At 41.3% G+C, this 15287-nt stretch overlaps 1 protein-coding gene and 1 long non-coding RNA gene across 5 annotated transcripts in view; one reads left to right on the forward strand and one right to left on the reverse strand.

Annotated features, from left to right (window-relative positions):
* The window catches only part of rgs12a (regulator of G protein signaling 12a), a 63167-nt gene that overhangs the window by 44335 nt on the left and 3545 nt on the right, over positions 1–15287 (forward strand). For all 3 annotated transcript variants that reach the window (XM_047385612.1, XM_047385614.1, XM_047385613.1), the window contains exons 15-17: positions 733–791; positions 1241–1352; positions 1559–2122. In XM_047385612.1, the coding sequence (XP_047241568.1) occupies positions 733–791; positions 1241–1352; positions 1559–2122 (735 nt within the window). The remainder of the gene's footprint in view (positions 1–732; positions 792–1240; positions 1353–1558; positions 2123–15287) is intronic.
* LOC124880475 lies at positions 7538–10496 on the reverse strand. 2 transcript variants are annotated; one of them, XR_007041358.1, is made up of 3 exons: positions 8936–10496; positions 7686–7928; positions 7538–7613 (listed from the first exon to the last, which is right to left on the reverse strand). It is a non-coding gene; the product is annotated as an uncharacterized LOC124880475 (long non-coding RNA). The 2 variants fall into 2 exon arrangements; XR_007041357.1 differs by having other exon boundaries at positions 9951–10482.

Consider the following 15287-nt stretch of genomic DNA (forward strand, 5'->3'; position numbering starts at 1 on the left):
CTACCATATTTCGATGGTGTGTTCAGGGTGCTGTAAAGTGTCAGTTTTCCTCACACAGAGCCTTTTTGTGTAGGACAGAATATTCACTTCTGGTCTCATCTGATCAAAGCACCTTCTTTGCCCAAACCTGATCTGGGCTTGTGGCAAACCGTAAAATTTAGAAGATGCTTCTTATGGTTTTCTTCCACTGATGCCTTTCTTCTTGGCACTCTTCCATAAAGGCTGGATTTGTGGATTTATCCCACCTGAGCTGGGGATCTCTGCAGCTCCTCCAGAGTTACCACTGGCCTCTTTGCTGCTTCTCTGATTAATGCTCTCTTTGCCTGACCTGTCTGTTTAGGTGGATGGACGTGTTTTAATGGGTTCGCAGTTTTTGCCATACTGTTTCCATTACAGGATGATGGGTTGAACAGCGCTCAGTGAGAATAATGAGGGCAATTAGTTCCACTGGATTATCATGCGGGGTGTCAGACTAAGGAAGGCCAAGTATATATATATATATATATATATATATACCTATGCATGTCACGCCTTTCAGATTTTTATTTGTAAAACATTTTGAAAACCGTTTTTTTTTATGTGACCAAACTTCAAATGTTTCAGCAAGGCAGTTTACAGGTTCATGTTTTATAACATAGATCTGTGTCAAGTGCCCACTGGTTCTTTGTCTGCCTGCTTCTGTCTTCAAACAGATGAATTTTAATGTGTCCTCTTTCTATGTTTGTCAAATAGAAAAATCCAAGTCTGCCTCCCTGAAGAGCCACCCTCCAACCAGGAGTTTTTCTGCTGCAGTGAGTACTTCAAACACATTTTGCCCTTCTACATGTCTTGTATAAAAGGGCCCTGTGGAGGTGTCGTTTTGTCCTCTTCTATTTCATCGCTGCTTCTGCAAAATTTATTATTACTTCATAGTTTTCCCAAATTAGTCTTTATTGACATTCACTTGATTCTAATCTGTCATGCTTTTTTTTTATTATTCACTCTAACTCAATCTATTGTTGACTCACTCATTCATGTTTTTCCTACTATAAAGAACTGCATCAACATAGAGAAAGAACAGTCTAGATCAGTAAAGACACATAGCTGACAGATGGGAGAGGTTTGTCTTTGAAGGGGGGTATCTGGAAATCTGGACTCTACTCAGTAAAGTGCTTAGCAGCTCCTGCTTAGCCTTCCTCTTGCGACCACACCCCATCGCTCCATCCCCTAACAGAATGCATTGTTATTGTTGCATCTGCAGGGAGATGAGAGGTCAGCACCAAAGGACATTTCTGTGAGAGTGAGTGGACCAGCCTCAGCGCTCCCAGGGGAAAAGAGAAAACAGAAAAAGATAAATATAGATGAAGCTGAAGGTAAATGCCCCCCTCCCCCCTTTTCTTGATTTCTCTTTTCTTATTTGTTTTACTTTGGGTGGATTTTTGTGCTTTGCTGTGCCTCTGAACTAACTGATGAAGACCTGTGTCTGATGGGTGGTGGCTTTGGTGCTTTTAAAGACCAACTAATGTTTCTCTTGTCTTTCTGACAAGTTAAAATAAAGGAAAATTTGTTGTTTTTCTAGAATTCTTTGAGCTGCTAAGCCGAGCTCAGAGCACCCGAGCCAACGATCAGCGTGGACTCCTGAGCAAAGAAGACCTGGTGCTTCCAGACTTCCTGCGCCTGACTTCACCCAACTCCTCCTGCTCCGCCTCCTCTGACCTGGCTTGTTCCACCCCTGCTTCCTTGAAGCAGAGCCGAGAGAACGTCATCTCCCCTCGGGGATCCCTCATATCCAGTCTGCGCTCGGAGAGCCTGGACTCTTCATTTAGCTCCAGTGCCAACGGACACTCGGCAGCCAGGAGGTGCCTGCTGCCACCTCCCCGGCACTCTACGTTCGGTACACACCTCTCCCCCATCCCCCGGCCTTCTGACTCCAGGCCGAGCCTACGCACAGTGGAGGAGGACGCCCACACCGACCTGACCCTGGTGGGTGAGGGCGACATCAGCAGCCCCAACAGTACTCTCTTACCCCCTTCACCTTCATCCTTCCCATCCCTGGAGATCAGCCTCCCTGAGGCCAACTTCACTCCACCAACTCCCTGCTCCCAACCTCAAGACACAGGTGGAGAGGGAAAGTCCAGTTCAGGTATTTCTACAAACCAGTAATAAACCAGTACTGTGTGTGTCTGTCTGTGGATGCGTGTGTGAGTGTGTGTGTATGAGGTTGTGTTCAAAGTAATAGCAGTGTGTTTAAAAATATGTGATAAAGTTCAACATCCTTATGAAGTGATAACTTCATGGTGATAACTTTTATCACCATGCAAACAACGTCTGCACATTATATTGCAAATAAAAACATGAAGGAAAACTTTTGCAAATTCGTTATCACTTATCAGGAAATGAGGAAAAGGGAATATTTTAAAAATAAACTTCACAAACTCAAACATTTAACGTATAAACTGAAAAAAAGTTGAAGATGTAGCTTTTGTGTGAATCACTGAACAAATTTTTAGTTTTATAATTTGTGTCGCCCATCTTCTGGCACATGCGAACAAATGTTCCAACCCAGAACAATCTTTTATCGGTTAAGTCTCAGAAACGACATGTTTGATGTCACCTCACAAAATCTTCTACAAAATTAAGGTTCTGGGATCAGGCTGGCCGCTTCTAAATGTTAATCTTGCTGGTCTGAAACCAAGTTGCTGTTCACATACACCAGCAACTTGTTGAAACCCACCATAATGGATATATTATATTTCCGCAACAAGAAGTCAAGTATTTTGATTTAACAGATCCTTGATCTCTATTTTTTGATCAGTAGGTTCCAACACTATAATATGAGCAATATTCCCATATACTGTGGCTTGAATTCAGTGTTTGGGGGTCATCTGACAAACTGTCTGCATCCCCCAAGACACAAAAAGGACAACCGAGGTTTGATCAGCCACTAAGATGTTGCACCGTTTCCCTTTAGGCCAGACCAGTGTTTAGTCTATGTCATTGTTTCAAATATTGGGACTTCGCAGGATTCTCTTGTCTATAATTTTGCTTCATATTACCGCCTTCTAATGATTACAGTACTCCAAAGTACCAGTGATTAACCTGAAGTCGACACTGGCTGAGCCCTTTTTGCTATCATTTTATCCATTCAGATGTCTTTCTTCTTATGTTTCCATTTTAAAGCAGCTAAGACAATTTCAGCTGCAAAACCTATCATTTCTGCACCTCTTTAAATTTGCCCCTCTCCAATAAACTTTAGAAAAGAAGTACAATGTTCTTCTGACCCATGTCTGGAATGATGTACTTTACTCAGATTGTCAGGGAGGAATGTACTTTAATGCATATACAACGTTTGCAGTCTTTCGTTCTTAAATAGGGGCCACCTGTTGGTGGTCACATCACCTGTACTCCTATTGGTTCACATGATGTACGTCCTCACTGCTATTATTATGAACACTCTCACTTTCAATGAATAATTCAGTTGCAAAGAATCGGCAACTTGCATGTCATGATTGTTGAGTCTATGTCTTTTTACCGAAAACAGTGATTGATTTGGTTTGTGAGGTTGGACTATATATTACTTTGAATACAACTGTATTTGCATGTCTGTTTAATGTGGTCACAATGCTACCACTACCATGGTAAAACTCCTATACTGACTGATGCACTTTAATGACAAATTGATGTTGACTCCCTCAATTTGCCGGGTCTGAACTCAATGTGTGTGTGTGTGTGTGTGTGTGTGTGTATGTGTGTGTGTGTATGTGTGTGTTTGTGTGTGTGTGTGTGTGATCAACCCTGATAACACTCCTGTAAATAGTGATGTGTATATTTTCTCCCGTGAGTAACATTTACCTAAAAAGTCCAGCGCTGCAAACTGTTGGGGTTGACTATGTGACTGGGTTTTACCAAGTTGAATACATTTCCACTTTGTTTTGTAGTTTCGGGTGCCTGCAAATGTAATTGTTTGCAGGTCTTATGATTTTTTTTTTTTTTTCAAACGAAATACATACAGGTTTTCTGATCAGTATTTATTGCACAATCAATGTTGTACTGAAGAGTAGAGCTGAGTCCAGCTGAACAACTGAAAGTGGTGACGTTAGCTGTGTGAGTAAACTGGAGCCATGAGACTTCAAACCCTGAACACCCATTACAAACAAATGTACTCCTCTCCATCCCACCACTTCTAGTTCAGAGCAACTCAACAATGTCACTATCAGAAATTTTGTTTTTCTATCATTTCTTTACTTCACAATTCCTTAAAAGCAGTGAGTCACCAAACTTCATGTCTGCTCACATTGCAGCAATCTGAGCAGTTGTGAAAATAATTAGTCATCGGTCAGTGACATTGTTGAAGTGCCCGTCATTTACCTCGCTCGCTTCCTTCTCTAGGTGCCTGTTGTAGATAATCACTGCCAATAAACTCTGTACCTGTGACTGAATAGATCTAATAAATGTCAGAATTGGAAATCACTCTCGTCCTGTCTTTTTACACGTTCGTGAGATCAGTTTTCTCTCCCTGCAGCCCCTGCTGCCACCTCCTCTCTGCCTCCTCATGCCTTTTCCAGTTCTCTCCTTTGGCTCTATCTCATTTTCATCTTGTGGCGTTCTCCACTCATTAACTCTCACTCCTTTGTGTAGTTTCCCTGTGTACGCCCGTTCGGCGCCGGCGTTGCTCGAGCAGTATGATTTTTGCTCCGATTGTTAGCTGTGGCCTGTTTGTTCAGTCTTTTGCTTGCTTGCTGGCTTGGTCTGCTTTTTTGTTGTGGTGCAATGTTTGTTTTTATTGGGATCGCAGCTGTGTTGCGTGTGGGTTAACAGTGCCTTGCAGTATTGATAATCCTTAAACTTTTTCGCATTGTGCCACGTATTTTATTGGATTTTTATTTGATAGATCAACACAAAGTAATAAAATAATCCTGCCCCCATTATTCTGACACCTTCAAAAGTCACCTAGTTAGTAAATAGAGTTCATTATTTGTACTTTATTCTCAGTGTGCATGCAACTGTTCTGCAAAGCCTCAGAGGTTTGTTACCGAACATTAGAGCTCAAACAGCATCATAAAGACCAAGGAACACATCAGACATATCAGAGAGAACATCTCACTGAGCTCTGCTCAGTCCATCATCTTGTAGTCAATGGAACTTGGAAAATCTTCTAAGAAATGGTCACCCACCTTAGCTGACAAGGATGGCATTAATCAGACAGTCATGGTAACTCTGGAGGAGCTGCAGAGATTTACAGCTCAGCTGGGAGAATCTGTTGATGGGACAACTGTTAGTTGTGTGCTCCACAAATCTGGCCTTTATGGAAAAGTGGCAAGAAGAAATGAATAAGTCCTGTTTAAAGTTTGCCACAACCCATGTAGAACATGTGGAAGAAGGTGCTCTGGATGGGTGGGATGAAATTTGAACTTGTTGGTTCCATACAAAACATTATGTGTGGTAGAAACACTCCAAATCACCTTGAACACACCAGGCCCCCTTGTGAAACATAATGGTGGCATCATCGTGCTGTAGGAAAACTTGTGTTTTGCTGTATTTTTTTTTTTTTTACTGGACTGGCAAGCCATGTAGGGGACACACTTACCATGTGGAAGAACATAATAAACTAACTTTTCCCATCAGCCTGAGACATGGTGGTGACAGCGTCATGCTTATCTTAAGTAGGGACTGGGACAATTGCTCAGAGTTGACGGGACGATGGATGGAGATAAATTACAGGGCAATCCTGGAAGAAAATCAGCTAGAGGCTGCAAAGGATTTGAGACTCAGATGATTCACCTTTAAGCAGGACGATGACCTAGAGCATAGAGCCAGAGCTGCAGTAGAATGGTTTAGATCAAAGCATACTCATGTGTTAGGATGTCCTAGTCAAAGTCCAGACCTAAATTCTATTGAGAATCTGTGGCAATGAAGTTACAATTGTGTTTTCATAGACATTCTCCATCCAGTCTGACTGAGCTTACAATGCATTACAAGGAAGAATGGAAAATATTTAGATGTACAAAGCAACTATGAATGCACGCCACAGTTATAACAATTTATTTGCAACACGTTTTGAAAAACATTGGTCATCTTTCTTCCACTAAACTGCTTTGTGAGGATCTGTCACATAAAACCCTAAAGTATAGTTTTTGGTTGTAAGGTGATAAAATGTGAAAAGGTTCCAGGACAACAAATACTTTTGTGAGCTATTGAACTTTGACATCCTTGATTGGTGAAGTCTGTCTTTTGTGCATCTATTGCCTCATTGCTTCCTGTTCTATGTCCTGAGAGCAAGCAAGATGAACTGTTTTCATTGTCTAATTCTTATTTTGCCTCAGTGTGCTAATTTCAGAGTTTTAAATGGAAACAGTTGATTTTGCAGGCTGTTTCCACAGTAAATGTGTACAGATATCCTGTTGGGATCAACGTGTCTTCATAAGATCCAAACAAAACAAAAAAAAGAAAATAAAATGATGACGAGGAAGGATGGCACAGTCTCCTCTCTTGTTGCTGAGCACATCAGACCGATTCTTCCCACCACCGGGAGCCATGGTAACCTTAGCCTCGGATTGACTGCGCTACAGATAGATACTGTCACTATTGCTTCTCATCCATCTCCTCTCCCTCTCTCCCACCAGCCAAAATAGAAACACAGCTATGATTCAGTAAAGCCACCTCACTGCTGGAAAATGTGGAAGTGCAACAAGTTTAACACACCTCTGCTTTTTCCCACTTTTTGTAGACTTTATGGAATTGTTATATTTGTATTCAGTTGGCAAGTCGTGCTGGTTGGGCTTCACGATAAGTTTAAGAATAAAGACTTGTTCTGAAGGCATCCAGAGACACAAAATAACATTTTCCTATGCATTAGCCCCTTCTTAATTGGTGCATTACTGTTAAACTGACGCCCTCTGGTGTTCCCAGGGAAATGCTAGTCATTTCCACACAAACTATGTAACGTTGTTAAAACTACAGCCGAAGTGGATGAAAGCGCCATGCCACACAAGTGTGTGTAATTGTTAAAAAGCTGACTGGCTTCTGCTGCAGAAAAAAAGGCAATGGGCCTCTAGTGAATCCTGAAACAGCCTCAAATGTTGTTTGATTGCCTAATTTAGCCTGTAAGGTGCAAATTATCCTTGACTGAATAGTTAAGCTAAAACTCAAAGGGGGATCAGGTATCAATCCAGAATGCTGGAGCTGCTCTGTTGGTAGTATGGGCGTCCATTAGGGGGCGACATTACACAGTCTATCGTCTTTCATAAGGAACTGATCTACTCAAAACTCTATACTTTTGTATATTAGGCCAATAAGGAGTCGTTTATTATTGAGTAAATAAAGGTTAGCACCCCACATTCTGATTTTTACTGAACTCAGATAGTGAATCATGTTTGTTAATTAATTAAAACAAAAAATATATATAAAAGAAAAAAAATCAGATTTTCCAGTAACTGACCTACTAATAAACTGTAGAGCCTCCATTACCCGTTTTGTGAACCACCAATTAAACCTTTTTTTTATTCATTAATTTAGGGATTTGTTTGACCCACATGCAAAACTCACTCAGGAGACCAGACAAGGTTCAAAGGTTTATTTACAACTACAAAGTTGAGTTCCACCGGAAACAATGGTTGGCAGGTTCTTCGGGTCCACTGAAGAGAGAAGTATTAATTAGTTCGGATCACAAAGAAGTAATAACCATAAAGTCCAAGGTGTTAGCTTACTTTGATCACAGAGCAGAGATACACAGGGGAATCATACCACTGGGCTTGGGAGTTAGGCGATCCAGAATGCTTGTCCAATAATACAGTCCAGAGCAGGTCAGAGTTCTCACAGAGGCTGCAGTTAGGAAGGTTAGGAACCGAACCACAGTCTTGAGATGAATAGTCCAAAATCACAAACAGTAGTAGAGGGTGCAGGATGTCCGAGTCCAGGTACGAAGGTAATAGCCCACACCTCACAGGTTTCTAGCAGGAAGCAGGGAAAAAACAAACAAGGTTAGCGCAGGCTCAAGTCAGACTGACAAAGTTTCTCTGACTGGTGATTACCACTTGGGCAACAACACTCAGGCAACGAAGGACTGGTGGCAGGCTCCTAAATACTCCTCCCAGGTATATACAATCAGCCAAAGATCTGGAACACCTGTAGAAGAGTCAGCAGTGGCTCCAGGAGGACCTCTGGTGGACAAGCACAGAATCTTTCCTTTAAGGCCCTAAAAGCGACATCAGCCTCAGGCGTCCAGGAGAAAGTGATTTTGAACCACAGTAAAGGCAGAGGTTAGCTGCTCGTCTCCTCTGTTTTTCTTCAGGGGTTAGATGGGCTCGTCCCATCTGCATGGGCTCAACCTCCAAAGACGGACTAGAGAGAGTCTGGGGGTCAGTGTTGCCAGGTGTACAATAATTATCGTATTTGTACAATAATTTTGCTCTCTGTATGATGTTCCCGAATCCGGACACAGATGCATTCAGGGTTCACAAAAAAAACTCCGACAGACTTTGGCGATAGGCTGATGACAACTGATTACAACCACACATTCACGGAATGGTCAAATTATCGTACATTTGGCCCTTTTTTAGGAATATTGATCGTACAGAGGGCAAAATTATCGTACAAATATGATAATTATCGTACACCTGGCAACACTGCAGCCAATTGTGCTTTTCTAAATGTGACCTACGAGTGACTTGAATGCGTTGGCCTCAGAACAACGGCCATGATTGGCTGAATAGTCCACTGCGCCCGCCCATGATTGAGGAAAAGAAAAAAAGAAAAGAGGAAGAAGCAGAGCCTGGCACTGTGGGGCTGCAGATGTTGATAAATCCATTCCATACTCACGCCACAAAGCTGCGAGTACCTGTTAGACGCTATTCAACACGTCAACAGACTTGTTATTTTGGTTATGACGAGTGTACGATCATTTCCCTCAAAATACGATAATTTTACGTCTCTAGTACAATAATCCTACATTTCTAACCTGGCAACACTGCTGGGGGTGAGCAGGTCTGAGAATTGTGTGATTCTCCATTTTTCCAGCAACAGGACGAGAGCGCTTCTTTTCTCTAAGACGGTTGTTTATACGGGTAGCCAAAGCAATGAAATCATTGAGTGCCTCCAGTTCATCTAGAGTGGCTAATCCTTTAACGTCTTGTTTAATGCTTGAAAAACCGCAGACTTTAAAGCGCTCGGGTTCCAGCCAATGGCAGCTGCAGAGTGCGAAACTCAATTGAAAACTCAGAAACAGATCTTAGCCCGTTTGAGACTCAGGAGACGGCGGGATAAACTAGGACGATCAGAAACAGTAGAAAAGGTTAGACGGAATTCATCAATAAATTCTTTGTAGGTGCAATCAAAGCAGGTAGGATTTTGAAATCGTGCTTCTGCCCAACTTAGTGCTTTACCAGTTAGTAAAGCCAAATGTATGATATCCTTGCATCATCAATAGGAAAGGAGTGGGGAGAGCGATTAAACATTAAGTAACATTGGAGTAGAAAACCTCCCCAATCCACATCGCCAGAGACTTTTTCCGGGTTTGGGTTTGTGACGTCACGTAAGGCTACGGAGTGAGGAGCCGGAGAAGCTATAGCGCCACTAGGCGGAGCGGAGGTAGTACCAGCACCAGATTGCAGACTGTGAAGAAAACTTTGCATTTGTCCTGCCATTTGTTCCAAACATTGATTGGTAACAGAAAGCTGGTCATGTAACGATCGGAGCTTGGAGTCCTGCGACTGGATTAACTGATGCTGTTCAGCTAGTTGAATCCTGAGTGAATCTGCTGGGTCTTGTTGGCCTGAGTGTTCTGTCATTGTTTGACCCACATGCAAAACTCACTCAGGAGACCAGACAAGGTTCAAAGGTTTATTTACAACTACAAAGTTGAGTTCCACCGGAAACAATGGTTGGCAGGTTCTTCGGGTCCACTGAAGAGATAAGTATTAATTAGTTCGGATCACAAAGAAGTAATAACCATAGAGTCCAAGGTGTTAGCTTACTTTGATCACAGAGCAGAGATACACAGGGGAATAGTACCACTGGGCTTGGGAGTTAGGCGATCCAGAATGCTTGTCCAATAATACAGTCCAGACGAGGTCAGAGTTCTCACAGAGGCTGGAGTTAGGAAGGTTAGGAACCGAACCACAGTCTTGAGATGAATAGTCCAAAATCACAAACAGTAGTAGAGGGTGCAGGATGTCCGAGTCCAGGTACGAAGGTAATAGCCCACACCTCACAGGTTTCTAGCAGGAAGCAGGGAAAAACAAACAAGGTTAGCGCAGGCTCAAGTCAGACTGACAAAGTTTCTCTGACTGGTGATTACCACTTGGGCAACAACACTCAGGCAACGAAGGACTGGTGGCAGGCTCCTAAATACTCCTCCCAGGTATACACAATCAGCCAAAGATCTGGAACACCTGTAGAAGAGTCAGCAGTGGCTCCAGGAGGACCTCTGGTGGACAAGCACAGGAAAGACACTCCCAATTCCCAACACCCTGACTTACAAATGAGTATTTATTAGTTTTGTTTTTTATTTATTAGTTAGTCTCTGATTTAAATTTGATTCGGTTAGATTTGAACATATCATTAGAATTAAATGCGATTAAAATGGGATGAAGTAAAAGTTATTTTGTTTGCTGCACAAAGTCTGTATATTAACACAAGCACATTAATCAGTCAAATGGGTTCCTTTGAAAAGTATTTGCTGATACTATTTATTTTTACTGATTTCTTCTGTTTTTTCTAGATGTTATAATCATTTAGATCATATAACAGATTTTAACACCAGACAGCGATAACCTGAGTTTATACAAAAAGCAATTTTCAAGTGATGATTTCATTTATTAAGAGAAAAAAACTACCCAAACTAACATTGCTATGTGTGGAAAAGTAATTGCCACCTTGTTATATCATGAATTAACTGATTACCATATTTCTTGGAAAGATAAGTTATTTTCATTAGGACTATACAATATATTAAATCACAGCTTTCATTGTGATAGTATTATTTACAATATCGCAATTGCTAGGATGCAATATTTGGTACGATATTAAATTTCAATTGCCGTATGTGCAAGTTCTGCCTGCCAATTACATATCTGGCCTGTTGGATGGACCTTTACTGCTTCTGTGCTCATGTTTGACCTATGGCTGAGATGCTAAAGCTCTTAAAGAGTTCTGAGGACATAGTGATGAAGGAAAACAAAGAAAAGAGTCCAAGTCGAAAGTTTTCATCAATTACATGTGTTCTCGATACTGAGCAGCCCTACGTTTAATTAGCTACACCCAGACCTGATTACTGCCAGACCTGTAGAATCAAGAAATCCCTTAAAAATAACCTGTCTGTCAACTTAACGTTGGCTAAAATGTGAGGATTGTTATAACATTGTTCAAGGAAAACTGCAGGTTTTAGAGGGACCTAGGTAAAGTCCGGGCTGTAATGTTGTGGCAAGACCATAAACAGGCCATGTTCAAAAACCTGACAATGTAGCTGAATTAAAACTATTTAGGAAAGAAGAGTGGGTCACTATTCCCCCAGAGTGATGTTAAACACTCATTACCAGTTTTCACAAACACTCGATGGCGGTTGTTGCAGCCAAGGGTGGCAAAACCAATTTTATAAATAGGACCCGGTTGGTTGGACAAGATTTTTTCTTTGTTAACTGAAACTGTGTTTATTTGCACGATGTATTTCAAAGAGTGCATTCAACAGCTTTTTCTGAAGCCTCTGACTGACATTTCTTCAGGTGATCACGCATTACTCTTGTTTAGTTGTTAGAAACAAGAAAACATACCAGTGTAACGTGGAAGTACTTTAACTTACACAACAAGTAAGTTGAGGCACTTCCAGACTTTGGATCACTGCTGCCTTTAAGGTCTTTGAAAAGCTTTTAGAACCAGGCTCATTTGACAGCAAAGCTGATGCCTTATTCAGCATGTCTGTTTTCAGTTGCACAGAACCTATCAGCCAGACCGGGCCCAAACCCGGCTGAGGTATGAAGCAAGCACATGTACGGCTGCAGACTGCGGCAACCCCCTCAAAGCTGTTGCAACTTTAGTTAACAACAACAATTAAAATGGATAAAATCTTAAAAACTATATATTGATAGATTACTGTAGTTGCTATCATTTATAATGTCAGGTAACTTTTGCAGCCCTTGTCAGAACCAATCAAAGAAAAATTGGCAGGTTTCCTTCACTGACCCATTATTTGGTGCATCACTAGATTAAAGGACCCATTTTGACTGCATGCTAACGCCAGGTCTTCTTTGAGCTTTACATTTTTGTCTCAGAGGTGTGCACCTGAGGCGCAGTAAGACTCCAGTTTTCCTCTTCCACGGCCACCCTCCTCCAGTCCCAGCATCAGGTCCTAGAGCTAACAGTTGCTGACCCTGGGCCAGCCTCATTATCCATCTGACAGTCAGAGCAGGACGTGGCACAGATCTCTGGCAGCAGGCCTTGGTGAGAACTAAACCTGGGTCTGTTCCAACCTTGCTGCTGACGCTGCTGCCATAAGTGCAGGAGGCAGGGCTGTGTCGAAACACTTATTGTTTTAACATGTCTGACTGCACAGTTTGAGGGCTGGAGTACAGAAATCATAAATTTAAAGAAAGCCAGATGATGACGTGTGGTTACACAGAGGAAGAGCACACCGACTGAGGTTTCTGTATGCAGATAGAAGCAAGATAAACAAGAATGCTTCAAGTTGTCTCAACTACTTTAACTTAATTAGAGGGAACACAGCATATTATCTCTGTAGAAGTGCTTTACCACAGAATGCTGGCTGAAAAAGACAGGACTGCCCTAAAACCAAGGGCATAGTTTTAAATCCACTAATTTGCAGAATGTGCTCCAGTCTGTCAAGCAGAAAAATTATTTTAATAGCTTGTTCATAGATGTAGTCCTGGTGGTAGGGTTACATTCGCTGATCATTGGCATGAGTGGCATAATTAATGGGGTTAAAATAACATAATACATAAAACTCAAATATATTCGTACACCCTCACTAATATTAATTTGTAGCATTACCCCCTCCTTCATTTTTCATTTAGTACCATGTTTCTGGTTTACTTCTGGCTGGATATTTGACCACTCTTGCTCTCACAAATAATAGAGATAATTAAAATTCCTTGGTTTTTATGTCTGCGCAGGAAGTTTTCATGTCTGTGGTAATCATCAACCTAAACTGATCCACTTCAAGTGAAAGCAATTTAGTGGGTATGTTCAGAAGCAATTCGGAAACCAACAGAGATTCAAGGCTGTTATAAACTAGAAGATGCTAAAACACCAGAGTCACTTTCCACAGTGAAGAAAAGGATTTCTGGAGAATGGTTTTGTGGTCAGAAGAGATGAAGATTGAGTTGTTTAGTCAGAATGACAAGAAGCACATTTGGAGGAGTCGAGGTAAGGGTTTCAAACTCAAGAACACTGTGCAAAATGTCAAGCAAGGTGGTGGCATTATCATGCTGCGGCGCGGTACTGGTGCATTACTCAAAATAGATGGAATAACGAAGGACTACAACTTCCAAATCCTCCAACATCTCACTAAATCAGACACACTTAAACCTGGAGGTAGTCATCCATTATTAGTCCATCCATTTAATGTAACCGATCAGTACCACTGGCAGCCTAACAGGCACAGCAGAAAAATGCTATGCTTAAAACCTGAGTCAGTGGCCGGATAATTACCAGTTTGATTGAATGCTACCAGCTCTGATAACAGGAGTGGTTAAATATTTGGACAGAGTTACAGTAGAAGATTGTTCATGGTTACAAAAAAAGAGGGACCTGTGTATACACGTGACCCAGTTTAGGGAGGAAATTCAAACTTGTGCTTCTAGCTCTGGTTTTTAAAAATCACTGCAGATGCTTGTTATATATTAATTGATGGCCAGGTTGAATGAGTCTTATAGAAATCATATTTTGCATTTTCTTAGAGATAAATTTCCACTTTTAAATCTTGAAATATATCTGAATATTCTGGAGTTTAGAACCAAACAAATAAGTCAGTCTGACATTTAACGGTGCTGCCGTAAATGTTGCCAAAATTGTTTGCTTATGTAACTTATATTACTTTTTTCATTTATATTTCATGAGAGAATCATCAGAACTTAGGTTAGATTATATCCTAAGCTACTTTAAAAAAACTACAATGGATGTGGGAAGCACCATCTGTTTTTGTTCGCCTTTGCTTTGAGTTTCATTCGCATAAAGAACTTAGCTTTAGACAAACTTCAATTCTTAACGTGTCACCCAGCAACTCTGTGTGACGCCATTATCACTTATTGTGAAAAAATTCACTAACGTACTTTTTAAGATGGCAAAAGCTCTTAAAAGGAAGCTGAGAACTTCATTTTTCTTTCAAATCGACCTCAACATTAAATACTTCGGCTTCTTTCACAACTTCTTGAATTCTTCTGGAAGTTCAGGAAGGTCATTCACCCGCTTCGTTCCAAGTCAGTGCTTTTCAGAGAGGGGAAGTGAAGGTCAGCTGTTGCCGCTCACATGTGTTTACAGCCACGCCGGACAGCAGTGAATCACAACCTGCAGTTTGCAATGCATTTATGTGTTAAAGTGCTCAGTTTGAGCTGTTCTGCCCTCTGTGTTTAGAGTTTGTGAGGCCACACGGCAGAAGATTTTATCACTCATCACGACTCTGATGCCAAAAACTTTAGGCTCCACCTGTAGAAGGACCGACAAATGTAAGAGTATGTTAATATATCATTATGTTTCAATTTGATGAGGTCAACAAGGCTCTGAATTAGACATAAAATCTCTGATTACAAAAATAGTATGAATGACATCAAAGCAGTGACTCATCAGGTCTTTTGCTGTGTCTGTTTTCATTCAGGGCTCTCCCAGCTTAAGCAAGTTTGAGCAGAAGTAGTTATGTTATCAAGGTTGTCCTGAAAGCAGCAGATTGCTCAACAAGATAAAAGAACATAAACGCATCAGAGTCAAATGATGGTTAAAGCTAAGAAGATTTAAAAAACGCACAAATGACGAAGTTTCTTTTAACTGATATGAAATCTAATCATGCACAACATGACTCAGGAGGACTCAGCATGGTGTATGACTTGAGTTCTCAGTTACCTAGCTACTTTGCTCTTAAGTTCAAAGCACAGAGTAAAACAATAATGCACAGTAGAGTGCTCTACTAATAGTTATCAACAGATTCTCCCACCTGAGCTTTGGATCTCTACAGCCCCCGTAGAGTTACCATGGGCCTCTTATGCCTGGTTCACACGGCAAAGATTTTAAAGTTGTCAGTTGATTTTCAAAGCATGAGAGACCCCACACGTGATGATAAAAAATCGCAGGTATAACAGCTTTGGTCG

Source organism: Girardinichthys multiradiatus, chromosome 14 (genome assembly GCF_021462225.1).
Source record: "Girardinichthys multiradiatus isolate DD_20200921_A chromosome 14, DD_fGirMul_XY1, whole genome shotgun sequence".
NCBI classification, from domain to species: Eukaryota; Metazoa; Chordata; class Actinopteri; order Cyprinodontiformes; family Goodeidae; genus Girardinichthys; species Girardinichthys multiradiatus.